Source organism: Hippocampus bargibanti, linkage group LG13 (assembly GCF_051943395.1).
Source record: "Hippocampus bargibanti isolate YZ-2025 linkage group LG13, ASM5194339v1, whole genome shotgun sequence".
In the NCBI taxonomy this organism is placed as follows: Eukaryota; Metazoa; Chordata; class Actinopteri; order Syngnathiformes; family Syngnathidae; genus Hippocampus; species Hippocampus bargibanti.
The window spans coordinates 13,526,171-13,549,167 of record NC_142746.1 but is presented as its reverse complement, the minus strand read 5'-3'; the positions used below and the strand labels follow the sequence as shown (position 1 = coordinate 13,549,167).

General features: G+C 39.2%; 1 protein-coding gene across 7 annotated transcripts in view; it reads left to right on the top strand.

The window, feature by feature from the left end:
• eys (EGF-like photoreceptor maintenance factor) overlaps positions 1-22,997 on the top strand; it is a 149,977-nt gene that overhangs the window by 96,197 nt on the left and 30,783 nt on the right. For 6 of the 7 annotated variants that reach the window (XM_089011451.1, XM_089011452.1, XM_089011447.1 and 3 more), the window contains 3 exons: positions 5,396-5,572; positions 10,888-11,038; positions 22,731-22,839. In XM_089011451.1, the coding sequence (XP_088867577.1) occupies positions 5,396-5,572; positions 10,888-11,038; positions 22,731-22,839 (437 nt within the window). The remainder of the gene's footprint in view (positions 1-5,395; positions 5,573-10,887; positions 11,039-22,730; positions 22,840-22,997) is intronic. The other variant, XM_089011450.1, reaches the window with a different exon arrangement.

The window sequence follows — 22,997 nt, the reverse complement described above, 5'->3', positions numbered from 1 at the left end:
ATAAGTTCTCAGTTATTTATTCAATAGGTCTCCATTAGATTCAAAATAATACCTTCAATGTTATGATGATTCTATATTGAGAAGATAATTGTCCATGTAACTTTTATTTTGTTCAACACCGCCATTTTCTCACACCGCAAAGAAAGTTCTTGCTTATCCAACGAATTCTCAGACCCACGAATCTTCCCTCTAAAGACCAGCGGTGGGCCTTCAGATTAATTTCTGCTGACTCCGAATATTTCCTGCTCAAACGCATGCAGTCTCTCAAGTTCAACGCATTCCAATCTCATATGAGCACTCATCCACTGCTGTGCTTAGCAGTCTGTGCTCGAGGCTCGTGGAAGAACTCCAACGGCTGTTTACATGCTGACAAAGCCTTTGCACGTATGTCGCCATGGCAGCTTTGCTCGCTGACAACCTTGTCCTCACATCCTGTTAAATTAAGTGATAGCCACAAGAGAAAAAAAAAACAAGTCATCGCTGCTCTTTGTTGTTTAGCCAGATGTCATTTTCTCATGGAACTAATGACGTTGACTTTTGCTGACTTGCGTCCTGCGCCCTGCAACGTTTTGATCAACATGGGCAGATGCTGCCGAAGATATGTTCCATGTGCCTAAACATACAGTATACTCAGTCTCATAGATGTCTCAAAACGTTGCCTTCATCAGCTTCATCTGAAAACATAGTGTACAAAAGCTATAGCATAGGCTAGTAAATCATGCTGTACAGCTGCTTTTACATTCCTAAATCAACTCTTTATTGTTGAGGATTCTTTTTGGTGTTACCACCAGCTTGCTTCATACCAGAATGTTTAAAACCCGAAGTGCCTACCTACTTTCAAGGCATTGATGGGAAAGGAAATAAAAGGCCGGAAATGTCCTATATATTTTGAAAATAGGTTACATTAATGCATGACACAGAATAGCTAAAGTGACCGCATATATATATATACATATATATACTGTATATATATTTTTTTAAATAACATCCAGATAAGGTAGAACTTTTTGAAAAGACATAAATGGGACAAATCCGCAATCGCTGTTCATTTGAATGATCCCCTCTCAGCCAACAACCTACATTAGACCTTCAGAAATTCAAGAAATAAGGACACCAGGTAATGAGCCGTAGAAAGATGTCATAATCAATACAGACTGAATTATTTCCCACCTCAGTAGTTTTGTCTTTTATGACTACATCTTTTTCTCAATTCCATTTCGTCCCCAACTAATCCTGTGATCACCTAGCTTTCAATTGACTACATGCAGAGTTGAGAAAATGTCTTTGGCTTGATCCCGGACCAGCCACTTAATTTTTGAAGAAACAATTCCTCAGGAGCGTAAAACTGGAAAACATGATGAAAGTGACTCATTTGTTTTTCAGGCCGTGTGACAAGCATCTCAAAGATTTACAGTTTCAGCACTATTTAATCATACTACTCTCCATAAAAGTAGACCATTAACATTCTTAATAATCGTCAAACAAGTGTAAAAAGAAAACTACATTGTGTATTCTCCCTCAACACTAATGAAATGATGGTGGTGCAGAGACAAGAAGATGATAATTTTGAAATGAGCGCTCAACACAACTGATTTCGGGGAGTATGTAGCTAAAATAGTATTTTTTTGCTGTATTTTACTTCGAATAATGAGAGCTATTTGTGATCTTCTCTTAAGCCAAAGTCATACATCTCTTGGAAGCCTGCATGTGATAAATCAGTTTCTTCTTTCGAAAAATGTGGTTGCACTCTGCCATGTCCAGACTGTCAGGACTAGTGTATCACATTTAAAGGAAATGAGAAATGCCCCTATGATTGAAGTTCACTGTATTCACACCCATGGCAGCGCAAACTTCCCTTTTGCAAGATCTACGCTGGTCAGGAAACTAGAATCCCTTGTCCCTTTTTTTAGATCTGTTGTATAACAAAGCTCTCTACTCCAACATCATTAAGAGAATTGACAAATGGTTGGCTGTACAATTTATTTTTTATATCAGCTGTTTATGTAACCACAAGGGGACACAAGCCAGTGTCTTATTGTGCCGTTCCCAAGCCCGGATAAATACAGAGGGTTGTGTCAGGAAGGGCATCCGACGTAAACATTTTTACCAAAACAAATATGCGATGGTTTGGACATGTCTAGAGGAGAGAGAGTGACTATATCAGGAATAGGATGCTGAGCCTTGAACAGCCAGGCAGGAGACCGAGAGGAAGAGCAAAGAGGAGGTTTATGGATGTTGTCAAAGAGGACGTGAAGGTAGCTGATGTGAGAGAAGAGGATGCACAAAAGCGGGTTAGATGGAGGACGCTGATTCGCTGTGGCGACCCCTGAAGGGAAAAGCCAAAAGGAAAAAAAAGAAACTGTTTCATCATGATATAAGAAAACAAGTATAATTATCACTGTTGTTTGGTAGAGATTAGATAAAAAAAATAACATTGTTGTCGTAGCATTTATTCATCCCAAAGTAGTTGTTGACCTATTTTTTCTTTTTTGTCTTGTTTGTCTTTTTTTTTTACATAAAAAAAGCCACCACGCATCATTTATATCATTTCTGTCATCTGACATTTGCTTCATGTAGGACACAGAGGTTAGAACTCCCTGGGCTGAAGCTGGCCATTTTTAAATCCGTTGCTGCTCAGCAAGCTCTCAAACACTCTACCAGGTGGACAATGTCATCAGTGTCTTGTGGAGTTGATGACCTGAGTGAGCACCTCCTTCAGCTCCCCTTCAAGTCATACCCTTTGTCATCAGGGGGAAATAACAACCCACATAGTTCTGACAGAGCATTGCTTGTCGCTAATAAGCAAACTGTCAGCGCAGCAAAGGCAGAGGCCTGACAACTTTGCTGGCCATCACTTAAACCATACACCTGCTGCCCACAGAATTGGGTACACCAGCACTAAGAAATGATATCTGTATTAAAATAAGTGTTCATAGCCTATTCGTATAAAGTGATGGAAGCCTGCTCGAATAAAGGTTTTCTGATTCTGATTCTGATCTTTGATGCCCTAAGAAAGAAATCACCTGGATGGATGAAGATTTACTCTAGGAAACTGACAGGTATTGCTAATGTGAAGATTCAGGATTTTTTACATTTACGTATAATATTATACTGTGTATATACAGTAAAGTCTCGGATATATCGATAGTCCTGGTTATATTGATACTACTTCTATGCACGCACGGAGAAAATTACATGCAAACAGGGTCGGATATATCGATAGTCCCGGTTATATCGATATTTTTTCGGACTCCCTTGAATATCGATATAACGAGACTTTACTGTATATATATATATATATATATATATATATATATATATATATATATATATATATATATATATATATATATATATATATATATATATATATATATATATATATATACTTTACTAATCCTATGTTGCCTAAGCAGGCTGTTGTACGAATAATCCAAATTGAACCTCACACTACCATATCGGTTTAGTGAAGGATTTAGCTGTTTGATGAACATCGCTTCTTTTACTCCCCTTTCAAACCATCTATGTCCTCATTGTCGTCAAATGAGTTGTTGCTAGCTTTTAGGTGCATATGCACTGCCGATTGAGGCCCACTACTATTATCCCTGCGTATGTTGATAAAGTCTTTTTTTTTAGAATTTGTCTCCCCAATGTACTGCTCTTTACAATTTTCATTCTTACAATGTATTGAATAAACTACATTACTTAGTTTTTCATTTGGCAGCCTATCTTTTGGATGCACTAATGTTTGCCTTAAAGTGTTTAGCGGTTTGACATAAGTAGGACTTTTGTGTTGCCAAACTCTTTGTAGTTTTTCCGAAACTCCTGAAATGTAAGGTACTGCTACTCCTCCCCTTTTTCTATCTTCAGAATTTTTGGGAGAGCAGGGACCTATCATAGCAGAGTCCGGCACCGCCATGTCTGGACAGTAGGGATATATATAGGGCCGAAACTACCAGTAAGACTTTAGTTCGCTGAAGAAGCATCTTGTATAAGAAGTCATCTGTACTGTCATCTGTACAAAGAAGTACAGATGACGGCTGAAGAAACCTTTTCATCGGTGTGTGTATATATATATATATATATATATATATATATATATATATACGTGTGTGTGTGTATAGTCAAAGTCAGCTTTATTGTCAAATATGCGAATATGCATGACATACAGCACAGATGAAATTACTGTCCTCTCGGACCCAGCATGCAAGGCACTTATCATGACTTTAACAAACATAATAAACAAGAAAACCCCAATTTGCCGGGAAAGGGGAGCAGCTACGTGTTAACAAAAACAAAAATAACAAATAATATGACATTGTGGGTGTTATAATGTCAAAAGAAATGTTAAATAATTTCGTGTTTTCTGGATTTTGGATGGGAGAAAGGTGCACATTTCCACATTTCTCCCCATTCAAAACAATAGAGTCGGGCCACCGCTAATTGTCATTGTGATTGCAACCACCTGGGATTTGGCCAATTGCCACTGGGACCTGATTGGCCAGAAGGTCAGGTGAACCCCCTTTAAAGCCAGACTGAGGAAGTCGCTTCGAGGAGGAAGAAGAGGGTGAAAGGCCAGCCTGGAGAGCAGTGTTACTTGTGGTATGCCGGAAACTCATACCACGACCATGACTTCAAATAAAGAAAACTCAAAATATCCTTCCTGGATCTGGCTGAGCGAACTTTTATCCTCTATCCACCTGCTTAATGTCTCGTCGCATAACAGTGGGACGAATAAAGGTTTTCTGATTCTGATTCTGACAACACAAAGACACAGAGAGTCATTAATTCTTCTGGACTTGCTGCACCCTCTTTGTGATGACATGAAGCATATATTATATATATATATATATATATATATATATATATCCATCCATTTTCCGTACCGCTTATTCCTCATTAGGGTCGCGGGGGGTGCTGGAGCCTATCTCAGCTGTCTTCGGGCACGAGGCGGGGGACACTCTGAATTGTTTGCCAGCCAATCGCAGGGCACACAAAGACGTACAACAGTCACGTTCACACTCACACCTAGGGACAATTTGGAGTGTTCAATCTGTCTACAATGCATGTTTTTGGAGTGTGGGAGGAAACCGGAGGACCTGGAGAAAACCCACGCGGGTCCGGGGAGAATATATATATATATATATATATATATATATATATATATATATATATATATATATATATATATATATATATATATATATATATATATATATATATATATATATATATGTTATGGCTAATAATTCATTGATTGCAGTGTTTTTCAGAAAATTAAAATACATTTAAAGCTGTACAATGGATTTAGTTTTATTATTATTATTATTATTATTATTATTATTATTATTATTATTATTATTATTATTATTATTATTATTATTATTTTCCCCAGAGTCCAAAGTATACATACCATCTTTTGATGGCACATCTTTTTTGGAGCTGCAACCAGTCACATCAATTCTTCAGTCATCGGACACCACCAATCATGAAGCGCGCCCTGTCAATGACACCACCGTTATTCTCCATTTGACTGTGAAAACACGATCTACACAAGGCACCATCCTCTACAGTGAGTGCATTAACATTTTATGTCTGACAGCACTTGCGGCAAGTCTAGATAAAACCGAAAAATATGCATTTCTGTACAGTTCAATTTAGGTGATTTCGTTTAATGTTGCTTTTTTTTTCCTTCACCGTAGTGCAAATTACCCAGCAGTTTTCTGAATTGTAATATTAATGTCTAATCTGGGGTTGTGTTCATCTGAATTCAAATCAGTCCTCCATAAAAACAACTTTCTAACAAAACTTTTTTGATATACCTAACCATATATTCACAGATTCTGAGAATAAAATAAAATTTGGTATTGTTGTTGTAATGAATACTGATCATAAGATGCGCCGAAAATCATGGAAATATTTACCAACAGTTGTATGGTGACCTGTACACCACTACACTTGCTGTGATAATTATCCAAACAATATGTTTGAAGAACATGACTGGTTATATTAGGTGCTGCTTTGCAATTCCTCCCGTGGATACGGTACTTACAAATACATATGTGTAGTTGTATTTACAATGGCTTGTTGGGGTTCTCACTTGTGGACCTCTGAAAATTTGTGACAAGACTCTTTTTGTTTGCAGCTAAAGTTGCAGGTGCAATATGTGGTCAATGAGCATTTCTCACGTAGTTAATGCTTGCATTGAGCCGGCCTCTATATCCACAACTATCACTCCTAAATCTTGCAAAGAATAGCTGTGCTGACAATCCCAGAAACTCTTTAACCCAATCTAATGTGCTCGGTTCTCTGTGGCAAAGACTGACATAAGATTCAAATATTGAAATAACATTAGCAGATTTGCATAGTTTGGTGATTTTGTTCATTAAAAAGGTAATGCAATCACTCAGATTCACCTGTCCCTGATATGTATAAGAATGTCAACCCTTTTTATACATACATATTCACTCTGTACCCACACAAGTACACACACACACACACACACACACGCACACACACACACACACACACACACACACACACACACGCATGCACACACAGTCCATTGTGTCCATTGTCTGGAAAACATGTTTGGGATTTTTATTTTTATTTTTTTTCTGTAGAGGTGATCAAGGAGCATATCAAGTCTCCCCTCCCCTCACATGCACACACAGTAACCACTCTTACTAGCAGTTGTTATTTTGACAATGCAAAAAAACCTCAGTATCTAAATGTCCAGTGGAATATGTTGTGGTCATCTACAACTATGACTCAGGGTCAACTCGATTTCTGATGTCGCTTGGTGTTTTACCTGAATGTTTACTGTTTTTTTGCCATGTTTGTTCAAAATTGTGTTCAGCCATTGATCACTTACCTTTACTTTTTCTCCCATTTGGAACGGTTCTGCCATACATTATTCTGTAATATTTACAAGTATAATTGATATGAGAATTTACTGTAAATTGTTGCCATTATTATTATTATTATTATTATTATTGTTATTATTATTATTATTATATTAGCATATTTGGCAATAAAGCTGACTGACTTTTTTTGACTTTGATAATTTGAAATAATCCTTCAGAGGACACACATATTAGCAATTTCACATTTTTCTAACATTATTGTAATAATAGTACAGTGAATTGATTACACATAATACGGCATCGGGGAAAAAAAGGTACAGTTAACAACTAATGAGCGCAATGCTGAAAATGTTATGAATGGAATAGCAATCAGTTGAATTTGCATCGAGCCCTAAATAGAATTGAATTAGATGCAGGCGAGCTAAAAAGTATTGCCCTGAGCAGCCACCCTGATCTTGCAAGGCTATCTTTGCCATGTGTGACTCTGCAGTGAGGCACTTGCAAGTCCGACAGAACTCTAACCTCGATGGATTCTGCGTGGCGATTACCCGTGATTGATTTTGGCCCAGACAGGAGCAGCCATCACAACATTCATTTCAGAGCTGTAACTTAGATTAACCTCTTATCCGTGACATCCCAGTCCAGTTCATGGCCTCTCATTTACATTTACCGAGTCATTATACATGTCAATACAACACAGGGCATCCTGTCCAACATGATCAAAACATTTATTTTGTGCTGCTACTAAAAGGGAGGAACAGCAATTAGCTGCTCCCAAACTGATTTGGAAATGTCCCGATTTCAAATGAAAAGGTCATGTTGTAAACGGACAAGACTACCAGATAAGCCTGATAATTGCAATTATATGTTCACCAGGGAGATGTTTTGGTCCTCTTTGTTTTACAATGACCAAAACAAAGTGCGTAATCAATCGTCAAAAAGCTTATTCGAGGCATGGATATTGGTAGCATTTCAGTTTCTCTGATGGTCCGCAATTCCATTTTTTGTTCTTAATGTTGTCATGTGCATTACTCCCACCTGCAAATCTGTAATGGACATTTGCTAAAGTGATTTTCTTTGTTTTAATTTTAATTAGCAAGACCCAAACACATATTTAGTGTATTCCCCTGTGTGAAGTGTTTTTTAGACCATGTTATTTATGCTTGAATATTAATGAGGAAATTAATTGCTATGCAGGAGACGGATATCTGTGAAAGTGTACATTTTTGTGTTTATCCAAATTAGGGCTGTGTGCAATTCTATTATTTTTCTTGAATGTTTTGAAGGAAATAGATTAGCAACGTCTTTGTGTTGTCCTATTATTTGTTATTTCTTTTTGTGTTTGTTTTTTTTACTTTATGTTACTTCAGGGTTGAGTGAACGCTGGCGCGTGTGGCTGCCGCTGCTCACCCGCAGAAAAATATCCTGTGATGGTAAAGTGTCCTTGAGAGTTTTGAAAGGCGCTTATAAATGAAATGTATTATTATTATTATTATTATTATTATTATTATTATTATTATTATTATTATTATTATTGTATTCTGGAAAATATATTTACACAGGTGTTCAGCTTCAGTATACTGCAGAATCACAATATATTCAATTTGGAACTTCAAACGTTGAGAGAGAAAAGTAACAGCAGAGAATCACACCTTACACGGTCCAAGAGAACTTCACTGCGATCAGATATAATCACAGTCATGTCAAACCACCCTAATTGTTTCACCTTCACCCTGTCAAGATTCACCGCCTCATTTATCAGCTGCCACCAGTCATCTGACTTCTTTGATTTTCAGCAGGCCGCCGTCTTGGTCTTCACTGATTTTCTTCTAGATTATCCTGAAAAATAATGACTACTCCAATAACATGTTATCCTGTCATTGTTCTGCTCACAAGAATAGGTTTGAAGATTGAAGTGAACGCCATAATTCATCATTATATTAAGTTCTGTTTGCTCAGTGTAAGATATTTCTACACCGTTTACCTTCTGCTGTATGCAAAAGCCAAAAAGTTGGCTGTGATTCTTGTCATGGAAAAAAATGGATGTTCGTAAAGCATATGTAGAAGGCAGATTTTCTTTTATCTATCATGATATCGCACAATATCACTCCAACATGAGAGGATACCAACAAGGGATTAAAAAAATACAAATCCAGAAATCAAACAAAACTAATCAGAAGCGAACCAAAAGACATGCATTCAGATGCAAATAATTCCTTTACCAAAACTCTCCTCAGTTTTTTTTTGACTCCCTGAAGCAAATGTTTCTCCACGATAGGGCTTTGACATGTGAGCTCTAGAACAGAAAGCCAAAGCGGTGGAGTGCAGGAGAGAGGGAAAAGATGGAATTGCGAGGGTGGGGCGGGGACAGGTGACAGAATGCGACCAAAGGACGGGCGCTCCGTTAGGTGCGTTGCAGAGCAACAGCACCGTGGGGACTGCAGAAAAAATGTCCTCAGTGTTGAAAAATAGAAAATGAAGATGGTGCAGTGTTGACACAATAAATACTTGGTAGATGATTAATGGCATGAGTTGAAAAACTGTTTCCAGTGAAGAAGTTCAACAGGCATTTATTGGTGTTTCAGGGAATCATTGACCAATAGGATTGTGTCAATTCCCCCAAAAATGTGTTTTGGTTCTCAAAGAGGATATAATTTATTTTTTCTTTGTGGGAGAAGGTAGAGCATGTAGGGGACGGGTGTTTTGGCTTCGGAACCCACCATCACTTCTTATAAACAAGTTGCGACCCATTCGCGGAACATTTTCCCCATCCCCTTACATAACATGAGAGGTTGCAAAATAACAGTTTCGACAAAAAAATGATAACGAGAAAAAGAAAAGGTATCCTTTAAAGTTGGAAAATGCTAAAACAAAAATGCAATGTTTGCATTTTGCCAGCGACTGCCGTGAGGATAAGCGGGTGGATGGATGTATGGATGGATGGATGGATGGATGGATGGATGGATGGAATCCTAAAGTCAGCCATTGATCTTGCTCTGGAAACGCAAACTGTAAATCATGAGAGAGCTCACGTTGACTTCAAAATGTTACCTGACGTCATTCATTATGTGATGCTTTTCAAGACCACTTGGCTCTGGCTAAGATTTCTCTCTTGTCACTCTTTTTTATTAGAGAGGAGGAGTCGTACTGTAGACGGTGGATTATCTGAACATGATTTCCCTTCTGCGGTCCGTTCAGAAAATATGTCACAGTTAAGAGCCTGGCTCTCTCAGTTTATGATTAGAAATACCTCCAAGTCAGCTTATAACAGGCATCATCAGAGTGCAGTATTAAGCTAAGCGTAACCTATCTGTGACAAAAAGATGGGGGATTTTCAGGATGCCGGTCTTATCCTGGAGGAATTGTTGAACGTGGTCATATCAGGAGCTTCGCAGACTCAAAACAACCAGCTCATCTTTTGCACCCATTCCTCTCATCCATTTCCATCCTTTCTCTGTGTCCTGACTTCATCACGAATGGTGGCAGTTGTACGGCGCCAAGGCGCTTTGGCTCAGTCATCGCTGTCACGATGGCATCAAAGTGGTCAACAGCGTTTGTGTTGTCTTACAACCTTTCGCGTGAAGTTTTCCTCGATGGGGGTCGCACAACGTTGTGTAATCTTAGTGAGAATCAAAGTGCGCCGTCTTTCCCTCACCTTGCTGAAGACTGTATGATCAAGTGTTTAGGGATCAGCTTTGCAATTGGCAATCGGCCCCCCAATCGCGTTGCTCCGCTATTGGCTCTCCCGCTGGGGTATGATGTAAATTAATCTGGAAATGGAGTGAGGGAGTGGACCAATATGTTTATTTTTGTCTTTGATATCCAACTTGTGATGTAGCATCGATTTTGAAAGACGAAGTTTAGTACTGCATGAATTTAGGGGTACGCTGTACCAAAAAAAGTCATATACTGTAAAGTAGAATTAGCAAGACACATAGGACACAATTAATCCGAAGCACTTTCCTAGGTCTGGGCATATTTTGACAAGAAACTAGACGATTAATTATTTCCTTTTTTTCAGCCCAGGAGCAGAATTTTAGTGGCCATTTTGTTCACGTGTTCCTTCAAGATGGAAATCCAGTTGCTGAACTTGGATGCGGAGGGAAATATGTCATCAGTGTGGCCAGCAGCCAGACCATCAACAATAACAGATGGATGTCGGTGACAGTTGGGTAAGAATTGCGTTTTTTTTTTACAAATCAGTACCTTTATCGTGAAAATAAGCAAAGCACTGAGGGGATTAACATAGGAAAGTAATTATTTTTTAACCTCTGCAATGTCAGTGGTTGCAGTTCTGCCGATAATAAGGTCGAATGTATTAAATCTTAAAAGCATAGCAAATATCCACCAGTACCACCAGATTACAAAGAAAACTTGTAGTGATTGGAGTAGTCTCGCAATGGAGACATTTACGTTTCATAGCAGCAAAATAATGGAAAACGAATTGGGAAACGAAATGGGAAACGAAAGGAAGAAGTAGAAAAACAAAATACAGGAGCTGCTGGAAAGACAGCCACTATCGTGGCAAAATAAAAAGAAAAACAAAATAACAAAATACAGTAATATGACAACACAAAGACACAGTCATTCAATCTTCAGCACTTTCTGCACCCTCTTTGTTGTATGAATCAGTTCTACATGAATAAGGAGAGAATGTTTATTATGTTTGTTAAAGTCATTATAAGTGCCTTACATGCTGGGTCCAAGAGGACTGTAATTTCATATGTGCTGTATGTCATGCATATTAGCATATTTGACAATAAAGTTGACTTTGACTTTGAAAGTTTCCTTTTCTCTAGTGGATCAGGGACGTCATGGTGAAATGTGCACGTCTGCTACAAGCTAAATGTTGAAATCAAACACAAAGCTGTAGCATCCATGGACGAAAAGAGATTGTCTCACATATCCTGTCCCACGGACATCCGCTTCAATTCCAAGCCGCGACAGTTCCACATACGGATCAACTATCTGCGCTGACGCTCTTTTCTTCTCATCGTGGTCTCCTCAAGCCATGCATCCATCCAGCCGCAGATTGTTGAATAGCACCAACCATTTCGCTGAACAAAGCTGGGCTGTGAAAATGCTGCGCATTACAGGCGCACAAAAGAACAATTGCCCCAAAGCTGCCCAGCGATGACAATCAAATTGCACCAACATTCCTCCCAATCAAAAACAGTGCTGGCATATCCGCACTGCCGAAATGGTGCAACTGCTGAGCAGAGTCTCCTCCTAGATGAATGCTGTGGCCAAAAATGCTCAAATACAATCCATATCCATTCCACACAACACACAACACAAAGCAAAAAAAGAAAACACAAAAAACACCACAAAAACAACAAAAAAAGCAAGGCACATGATAGCACTTGCTGATGGCTGCTTACTTGGACGCCATTTCGGACATACTTGCAGCACCTGAATTATTTCACCAGATTCTGAACCACATTCATATATGTTTGCCTGTCTAACCCGAGTCGAAGTGATCACAATGTTTTAGTCGCGGCAGATAGGAGGGATAATTTGTCGCTGTGCTCGGCCTCCTTTTTGACTTAACCGTGGAACGGTTGTATTCATATGCAAATGCATACATGGCATCATGCGGTTCTGTTTGAGCAGTGACGACCTGCTTTTCTAGCATGAGAATTGGCCTCAGAGTTAACCGGCTTTTTAAACAGTTCAGTTCTGAGTCTTCCGACTCTAAATAAGCAAATGGTGAATTCCTCCATCTCACGCAGAATCGACCACCTTTTATTTCAAAAGTCTTGTTTGAGCATCATTTTTTGTCCCATGCGTTGATGCATGACAAAATGTCAAAATGAATTGATAACTTGGTCTTAGTATGACATTTAAAGGACAACACAGGCTGATGAATTCCTTACATGGAGCTTTGTCGCCCTCTTCTGCCTCTTTTTGGTCCTACACGACGTTTTCAGACCAAAGTACCGCAAAATGCATTGACATGATGGACTGCTACAATGTGTCCTTTTTTCGGTTAGTGGCGTTCCTTCAGTGACGTAACGTGCAGACTCGTCACCAACTCAAAAACAAGACTTCCGGAATATTCAGCACGAGTCTTAAGACGTAAAATATAGCTATATGTGGTGGAATCTTTGTAAAATATGCTCAGTATAAGTCATTTGAAGACATTTTACAAATTATGGACACAACTTGTCCAGAGACGTCAGTTGGCCTGAAATGCTACAAGTACATCCCAGCAAGCTCTGCAAAAGAAAAAAAGCTCTTTGCTTTCTTCGCTGTTTATCCATGCTGGGCTGTTATGCGCTGCCGTTTTTATAATGACATAATTGCTCCCACAAGTAGTTGGAAAGATGAGTGCAAATCAACATATTAAACAACGTGGAGGGTCTATTTAAATGACATTAAAAGCCCTCTGGTGGGTGACGTACACAGCTGTTGCACCTGCTCAGAGGCCTGCAATCTTCCTTCTAGTCTATCAACATAATTTTGGTGCAAAAAAAACGTTTTCTGAAGTTCACATTATCACACATTTTCAGCTTACGCTGTCAAGGATTTGGCAGTGTATTGTGGCAGTGAAATATACTCTACCTGAATCAATGGTTTTGTTCCCTTTCTTTTCCACGGTGTTTTTTCATGCAAGGAGCTTTTGTAGCAATGGTTTTTGCTTAGCATACTATGTTTAAAAGTGACTATAATGACACCTGTGTTTATTTATGCGCACTATTACAAACAAATTCCAAGTGAAACAGTGCTACAATACATGCATCATGAATGAATACATCGTGTGCATGTGAACAAGAGAGTTGAAATACACACACAATTGCCTTGAATCGCCTTTCTCTGAGAAATTTCTCCAGTACTTTTGTTTTGAAGAGCTCGAATAGAACATTTCAGGGGGCAAGACAAAAGGCATTTATATATATAGTTACATTATTGCACAAGATGGTGTGCGCACAAGGGAGCCAGTGTAATTTTTTTCTTCTTTGAAGGAGGACATTTTTGTTGTTGCCACCGCTATTGATGATGGTCCACTTTCCCACTCTTTTTATGTTTTTATTTTTATTTTTTAGTGTGGTAGGGCGCTACTGCACTTTGGGTGCATTTTGATTGACTGTATGTTACAGAACAACATTCACAATGTGTATCTGCACAATAACATTACCTTTTTGTTAGAAGGTGAACAGAAATATTTGCCACTTTACTCTTTTTTTTACTGGCCATTTTGAAAGATAAACACGAAAAAAATGGGAGTAATGATAGGAAAGGTCTAAGCCAGGGGTGTCAAAGTCATTTTTTGCCGCGGGCCACATTGTAGTTATGGTTTCCTCTCGAGGGCCGTTATGAATTTGGGGAACCCATTAGAATGTTTAAATCCCTTCAAATATTACATATAGAGCACACAGCAAATTAATGAATAACTCGTTTTCAAATCTGAAGTCAAGAATAATGACTTTTATTGTGGTTGACATCCAAAAATATGAAATTTTGGCTCAGATTTTAGCAATCATCATGGAATTTAACAAGTTTGATTTGCTTTCGCGGGCCGAAAAAAATAATGTGGTGGGCCGGATTTGGCCCGCGGGCCTTGACTTTGACACCTGTGGTCTGAGCCATAATTTAGAAAATCCTATCAAAGTTGCCGATAGCTAACTCTTTAATTATTAGACTCTGTGTCTTCTACATGGCTTGCACGCCCTTCCACCATCCATCCATAAGTCAAGTTTGAAGCTTAAAAAAAATAAAAGTATATGTGCAACACCGTGAGCACTATTTCGGAATGAAAATTCAGCATTGAACTTGTTTCTGAAATTTAAATCTGATAGATTGCAAGCAAGCTAACATACTGTTCGAAACATTCCAATGCAGTATTTGCTGAGCATTGAATCACTTTATTTTTCACAAGCAAAAATAAATCAATAAATAAATAAATAAATAAATAAAAAAAACAAGAGTGAAACATCGCAGATTTCCAAATCGTAGTCCATGCATGTTAAAATGCTCATAACCCTGAATGACAAGTTTCTGTGAGTGAAGCTCATCGTAACTTTTTTTTGTGCTGAAGAATTGGAGTCCGATTTTTCAACACTAATTACAAGACACCACGTTTTACCGCAAAGGTTAGCTTTCATTTGTCCGATTTTGGTCACATTCTCCACGTGGAAGAGTTTTACTCCATGTGCTTGATTGGAAAAACAATAAAAACAGGATCGTCTTTGTGGCTCTTAACCATCAGGCAGACGACATTCATCTCATCTGGTTACGACTTTTTGCCTGTGACCTCTCTTAAATCAATATATTGCATTTTCCAATTTTCCATTTATTCTTCATGAATACATCTTTGAAAAAAGTATACATATATTTATGTTGTCCTGACATTCTAACCATGCAAAGGCTCATTTTTGTTTTTTTATTTTTTTTTCTGCCGTAATGGCATCGATTACCAAACAATGCCACAGTTTGTGTAAAGACAATGAAACACAGTAAAAATATTTTACACAACGTAAATGTGACCAGTCAGTGATAATTAACATGTGATTGGCAGTTCTGAGGTTAGTGCTGCCACCACCCAGAAACTCGCCTGACGTGCTATGTAATAGCGAAATACGAAATTAGCGTGAAAGTGTTGTTGACATTCAGTCCCCTTATGACCTTGAACAGGATTAGCATTATCGAAAATGATTGACTTGCTGGCTCACGTCACATGCGGCCACTGCAACTCTGCAACCAAAGCATCACATCCTCGACACAACGAAATCCCACGAAAAACCTGGATTAGGGGAAGGTAAAAACTAAAGTAATCACGACGTTAATTAGGGTCACGGTGAATAATGGGCAGATCATTTCTCTTGCACTGTGGAGTTTTAATTACAAAAGGACAATTGATTACCTTTTCTGGCTACAACAATTGGCACAAGCTATCTTTTGAATTCTCCAAATGTCTTTTAATCACCTCATGATTACTGAAGGAGTAGCGTTTATTTTAATGAGGCGCTGGTGCTTGTCATTTACATACTGAGACAGAACTGTGAAATAATGATCATTCATTGTTTTTTTTTCTTTTCTTGAAGGAACAGTACCAATTTTACAGTTTCTGCCAGTACAACATACTACCTGCACACATTGTTCGATTGCTTTCAATGGGAACATACTGTCAGTCCAAATCTGGACCATCTTGGTATTGTTCAGGCGGCAAAACAGCTCGCACTGTTTTGTAGAATTGTGAAGTGAGACATCTGAAGTCCTCCTGGCACGTCATTTCTCCACTTGCACATCCAAAAGGTGTTTTATAAGGTTGGAACAAAATTCACTCACACGAGACTCATCCAAACATGCCTATATTGACCTTGTGTTGAACAGAATGATACATTTTGTTCATTTTTTTCCCCTGACTTTTCTGTGGGAGATTTTTGTGATGCCACCAAAAAGAGACTAAATATGATAAACTTGGAATGGAACCTGAATGAGGATGAGCGTCATCAAAATGTAACTGATGGAGCTATGATTTCAGTAACTGTGCTGTTTTTGATTGGGAGGAATGTCGGTGCCATTTGACCGTCATCTCTGGACAGCTCGGGGGCGATTGTGCTTTTTTGCGCCTGTAATGGGAAGCATTTTCACAGCTCCACTTTTTTCAGCGGAAAAGTCAGTGCTGTTGGACAGTCTGGCTCTGGATGGGTGCATGGGTTGAGGAGCCCACGGTGAGAAGAAGGGAGTGTCAGTGCCGATGCATATGTGAAACTGTCGCGGCTTGGAATTGAAGCGGATTTAAGTGGGAGAGGTGATGTGGGAGACAATCTCTTTTCATCAATCAGCTTCGTGCTTGCTTTCAAAACAACTTGTAGCAGATGTGCACATTCCACCATGACGTCCCTGATCCACTGGTGAAATGGATGGTTTGATCCTCTCCTCTTTCATTAAGAACTGCTTCATTCAAGAAAGAGGCTGAAGAAAGTGATAAAAATTAAAGACTGTCTGTGTCTTTTGTGTAGTGTCACATTTGTATTTTTTTTTTTTTTTTTTTTTTTTACTTCAAGATGGTACCGCGAGTGTGGCTGCCTACTCCAGCTGCTGTGAAATGTAAATTTCTCCACTGTGAGACAAATAAAGGTTCATCTAATCTCAATCTAATGTCTTCTAATCCATGCACAGATTAATTGTATTTCAGATTTTTTTCTTAAGAGTGGACATTATTTTAAAATGCTAAAATGGGGAGGTTATCCTGAATATCTTGAAAGTGTTTCATTGATCTCTAATGGAACTCGAAGACAAATGACAATCGCTGAGCTCATTGATTAATCAGATGATAAAAATGCATGTTCTGGGACGTTTGTCCACATTCTTTAGCCTCCCTCATCAAAGGAACAACAGCAGTAGCTCTACACTGCAGACCTTACACACCAACCATCCTCATCTTTCCCTTGCTACTATGTCGACGCTGAAAAAATTGCTAATCATGCAGTGTGCTGTACAAATAGCAAAAATGATGCTGCACTGTACCAGAAAGGTTGGTGAAGTGCTTAGTTGTGTCAATGAAGTTCAGATAACCGAAGTCCATTGTCATTTAGAAGCTGTAGATGTGATTGAAAATGATACAGGTTCATTAATGGGAGTCAAATCTGGTGAATTTATGTTACAAGTTGCCGGCTGGCTGTCTTCCTCCTACATTTAATACATGCGACCTATTTACACTCCCTGCTCGCAGGTATGAAATGTCGCTGAGAACATTCGCTCTTCCCACAAAGAAAGCGAGGCGCTAAGTGAGCTGCAAATTAGGAATTCAACCACTAACAGGTTCCACATTATGGTGTGCTTCTTGTAAGCTTATAAAATATGATTATAATAATAAGCCTTCATCGGCTGCTCGTAAGTGGATCAAATGCTTTGTGTGCAGCGTTTTACTGCCATCTGTCGCCAAAGCATTCAGATGTATTTTATGCAACGGTAACATTTTAATGATCCAGTGTTATTATTAATTATCTGTAGGAGGCGTGTTGAAAAAAACAACTTTATTAGATACTTCTGTGTCATTGTGCGATGCTGAAAATACTCGAATCCAATCCTTAAACAATAGCTTTCATGTGAGAGGACACGTCTCGGACGTTCCGAATCAGTCACATAGCAGAGAGCCCAAATTAGGATGTCTGAGATGACAAAAAGAAAAAAAAAATCAACAACCTATGATTAGAGCACTAGCCAGATGAAGCAATGCATAAGTAAGTGAGTGAGTGTAAATAATCAGTGCCATATTGTGGTTGTGTGTACTTAGAGAAAATGAAATATTCACACATATGTGTTTGTTTACTTCAAGTGGAGCCCGTGTCGGTCCTGCGAGACGGAATACTGAATGGTCCACGAGGGAAGAAATTACTCTGTGCCGTTTTCTCTTTTGTTTGAATAATCATGTCTTTGTTGGTCTGCACTTCTGTTTTTACCCTTCGAGTCCACAACATCAGGAACAACTGCATACTATAATTTGTTACAAAAGAACTGGAACATCACGGTACCTTTACAAAGAGGAGAACACACGATTTAAGAGTTAGACTATTACAATAGTATGTTTGGGTATTTTAAAGAGGTTTTATTTATTTAATTTTGCCTTCATTTCTGTCATGGAATTGTGTAACATTGTTAATGCCATTGTTATTATTGCCAATAGTGATGTTAGCTACCTAGCTATCTATCTGCTATCTACTAGATATCTAACGAGCTAGCTTGCTGTCTATTAGTTATCTATTAGGTAGCTAACTTTCTATCTATTTGAGTTATTCCGTGTTGAGTGAACACTGGGGAAGCTCGGTAGTCGGGTGGTTTGCGCGCCGGCTTCACAGTGCAAAGGTCACCGGTTCGTATCCCGCTCCGGCCTCCCTGTGTGGAGTTTGCATGTTCTCCCCGGCCCACGTGGGTTTACTCCGGGTTCTCCGGTTTCCTCCCACATTCGAAAAACATGCATGACAGGCTGATTGACTTTTTGTTTGTCTCTGTGTGCCCTGTGATTGGCTGGCAACCAATTCAGGGTGTCCCCTGCATCGTGCCCGAAGATGGCTGGGATAGGCTCCGGAACCCCCCCCCCCCCCCCCCCCAACTACCCGCGACCCTAATGATGAATAAGCGGGACGAAAATAAATGGATGGAGTGAACGTTGGCACATGAGCCTGCCGCTGCTCACCCACAGAAAAAATGAACCTGTGACTGTAAAGTGATCTTGAGAGTTTTAAAAGGCGCTTACAAATGACATTTATTATTATTATTATTATTATTATTATTATTATTATTATTATTATTATTATTATTATTATGACACATTGTTGTCCATCAAGGGAATTTTATTTTTCTTGCTACACACTCACACACATGCTCTTCTTTATACAATATTGGTCCATTCGTGATTAACTGTAATTCCAACACCAATCAATCAAAATAGCATAAAATATAACGAGATACAAATTCAAATAAAATATGGGAAGAGATGTTTGTGATGGCAGAAGCTCAACACAGCTATTTGTAGGACGCCTCACTGGTTCCGGCAGGTTACCAACTTAGGTGACTTGCGAGTGCATGCTTGCATGACGTAGTCGCATGGATGAGGCGAAAGAGGAAGATGGGGGTAGTGAGCACCTGCAGGGGAACTATTCTCCTTCGCTATGTGGCTACTGGATGATGCAAAGAAGCCATCTTCATGAATAGTCATTTGTGCCTTCGAGCAAGACCAATGTAGATGAGCATCCAAGCGCTCACATGTGAAGTTGTATCATCATGTTTGCTTAGTGAAAATGCTCTTTGAGTCTCATGGGGTAGCATGCTTGCAACATTCGCAGATGCGATATAAAAAAAAATATTCAATTGAAACTGCTCGGACGATGCTTCCTAGACACCAAATGTACTCTGGAAATTTGGAAGTGTCTTTTTCCAAGATGTGAAATGCACTTGAATTTGAACGTTGTCGTGCTTTAAAGTGCTTTAAATTCTGACTAATATATATAGCTACTGTATATTGCCATCTATTGAATAGTTCACCGGTAAAATGATCAAACATCAGTGTCTGAAACTCATGACAAAAAGTAAGCGGACACCAGGGCAGACAACTCTGAAAAGTTGCCTGCCCGGCCATAAAGTTGCCTGCCCCATTTGTCTCTGTGTGCCTTGTGATTCATCCAAGATCAATGAATGCATCAAAGAGAAGGCTCCAATGGATTATGTACTCCGAGAATGTCTCAGACAATGGGGAACAGAAGATGAGGTGCTGGAAGAGGGACAATCATGGGAGGAAAAGCCACTACACGGGATGTACCACCGAACCATAATTGAAGTGGCTGATCTCAAGATGTCCCATCAGTGGCTCAAGAGGGCTGGCCTAAAGGACAGCACAGAGGCACTCATCCTGGCTGCTCAAGTGCAGGCCCTGAACACCAGAGCCATAGAGGCACGGATATACCACACCAGGCAAGACTCAAGGTATAGGTTGTGCAAATAGGCACCTGAGACAATCCAACACATAACTGCAGGGTGTAAGATGCTGGCAGGGGAAGCCTACATGGAGCGCCATAACCAGGTGGCTGGCATAGTCTACCGAAAAATCTGTGCGGAGTATGGACTGGAAACCCCAAGGTCAAAGTGGGACACACCTCCTAAGGTAGTCGAGAATGACCAAACAAAGATCCTGTGGGACTTCCAGATACAGACTGACAAGATGGTAATGGCCAAGCAACCAGATATCATGGTCATAGATAAAGGGCAAAGGAAAGCCGTTGTCGTGGATGTAGCGGTCCCGAGTGATGGAAACATCAGAAAGAAGGAACACGAGAAAATCGAGAAATACCAAGGGCTCAGAGAGGCGCTGGAGAGAGCCTGGAAGGTAAAGGTGACAGTCGTGCCTGTGGTGGTCGGAGCACTCAGGGCAGTGACCCCCAAATTCGACGAGTGGTTGCAACAGATCCCGGGAACTACATCGGATATATCGGTCCAGAAAAGCGCAGTGCTGGGAACAGCACGGATACTGCACAGAACCCTCAAGCTTCCTGGCGAGGACCCGAGCTAAAATGGGGGACAGACACCACCCGGGGGGGTGAGACGAGGAATTAATTTTATTTTATATATATATATATATATATATATATATATATATATATATATATATATATATATATATATATATATATATATATATATATATATATATATATATACACCTTATACGATGCACATCATAGTTTCTGGTGAATAAGGCACACACCAGCCAACCCAATGTGAGAAAGGAAAGCTGGTGACTATCCCACAGTACTGCCAGGACTTTACACTCCAAACACATGTCTGGATTGTAAATGTATTTTCCCATTATGTGATAAAATAAACATGACGCGTGTTTGTACATACATAGCACATAACTCTTTGTAACGACATCAGAGGCTTCCCGGCTGTTCCACCATCATAATAGATCATCAACGTCAGTGATCGGGGGTTGCCATAGCAATGACATTCATGCAGTCAGCCCAACATTGTCTCATAATGACACTAGTTGACTTAATGACATAATGTATATGAAATTACTTTAAGCTTCTTTAATTATGCAGCGAATTATAATTAGAGGTGGCTTTATGCGTGCGAATCTCTGTGTATATTTAACGCTTGTAAAAAAAAATGTATTTTTTATTGTAGCTTGATTTATAAAAGCTTGATCAATATGGATTTGACTATGTGCCATAATTTATAGATTTATGACAAAAGTCACCTGTTGCTTAAAACTAAACCTTAATTCATTAATATTTTTACATATACTATATAACTTAATATGACAATTTCATGTGCATAAAACAAGGGCAGAGTCAGAATAAATGCAAAAAAATAATAAACTAATAAAATATGTATTTGCATACCTATTTTTAAAAATGTGTTGACCAGTGTTATTTACTTATCATACACACTAACTAAGACATAATAAGACACATAAATCTTCTTGTGCCGGTCCCAAGCACGGATAAATACAGAGGGTTGTCAGGAAGGCCTTCCGACGTAAAAGCTTGGCCAAAAAACATGCAGATCACACCTCTATAGATGGAGGACACTGATTTGCTGTGGCGACCCCTTGAAGGGAAAAGCTGAAAGTAAAAGAAGAAGACACACTAACTAAGACTAAGAAGTGCATCACAACGACGCACTCCTCAGAACAGAAGCATCTTTAAAATGTGTGTGGCATAGCTTGTAGAAGCTCATAAAATATGTACACTGCTCTATATTGCATATTCTGTACAAATGATGAATGGGAGTGTGGGAATCACTTGACTTTGCAAAGGTGCTTTATGACACAAGTAGACCAGCTACTTAACATTGTGACTGCAACAATAATGACTGGTACAAATGTATATTTCCCTTGAGAGGCTAAGAGAGGGTCAGATCAAAATTGTCCTCGCGCTCATTAGCTTTATAATGTATATCTGCTTTGTGCCCATTTGCTTTTCTTATCTGCAATTCGACAGAATGAGCACTGTGTTTTGTAGTTATTAGATCATGATAACATGTTTTGTATTGTACGTGATGATCTCAGAAGCCGTTGTTACATCTCAATATCATCCAAAAACGAGAAATTGTTTTTAACTTTTGTTTACCCGTCATTGGCTTTTGGTTAGCGCTTCAGCTTCAAACTCATCATTGCTCCCTAGACCTAATTTAGCAAATAGTGTGTAATGTATAGCCAGCGACTTTGTAGTGTAGTCTCCATGGTCACATTAGTAGCTGCATTACTCCTTCTGCATTATCTTTCTCTGCCCTATATTTTCAGGCATTCCTGGATTTATTGTGGAATATTGTTGGTAGAGCATTCTCTGACAAACCCCTCTCCCCCCTGTTGCTCTCTCTCTCTCTCTCTCTCTCTCTCTCTCTCTCTCTTCTGAACAGATACAATCTGCCCACCAGCAAACAAGCAAGGTCATGTATGATTGAAATAGCAGTAAATAACGGCCCAGCTCATCGTCTCGAGGAGTCTGTGTCGGTGCCCATGAAGGAGGTAATGTGACATCCCAGTACCTTCCACCCTTGTTGCACCGCTTAGGTGGTCTCTATCATTTGGCCACGTTCAGTAACATACATCTTTCGAAATGTTAAAACCACACTGCAATCTGGAGTGTAAATGCAGCTGATACATTTGTTTATGACTGCTATCCC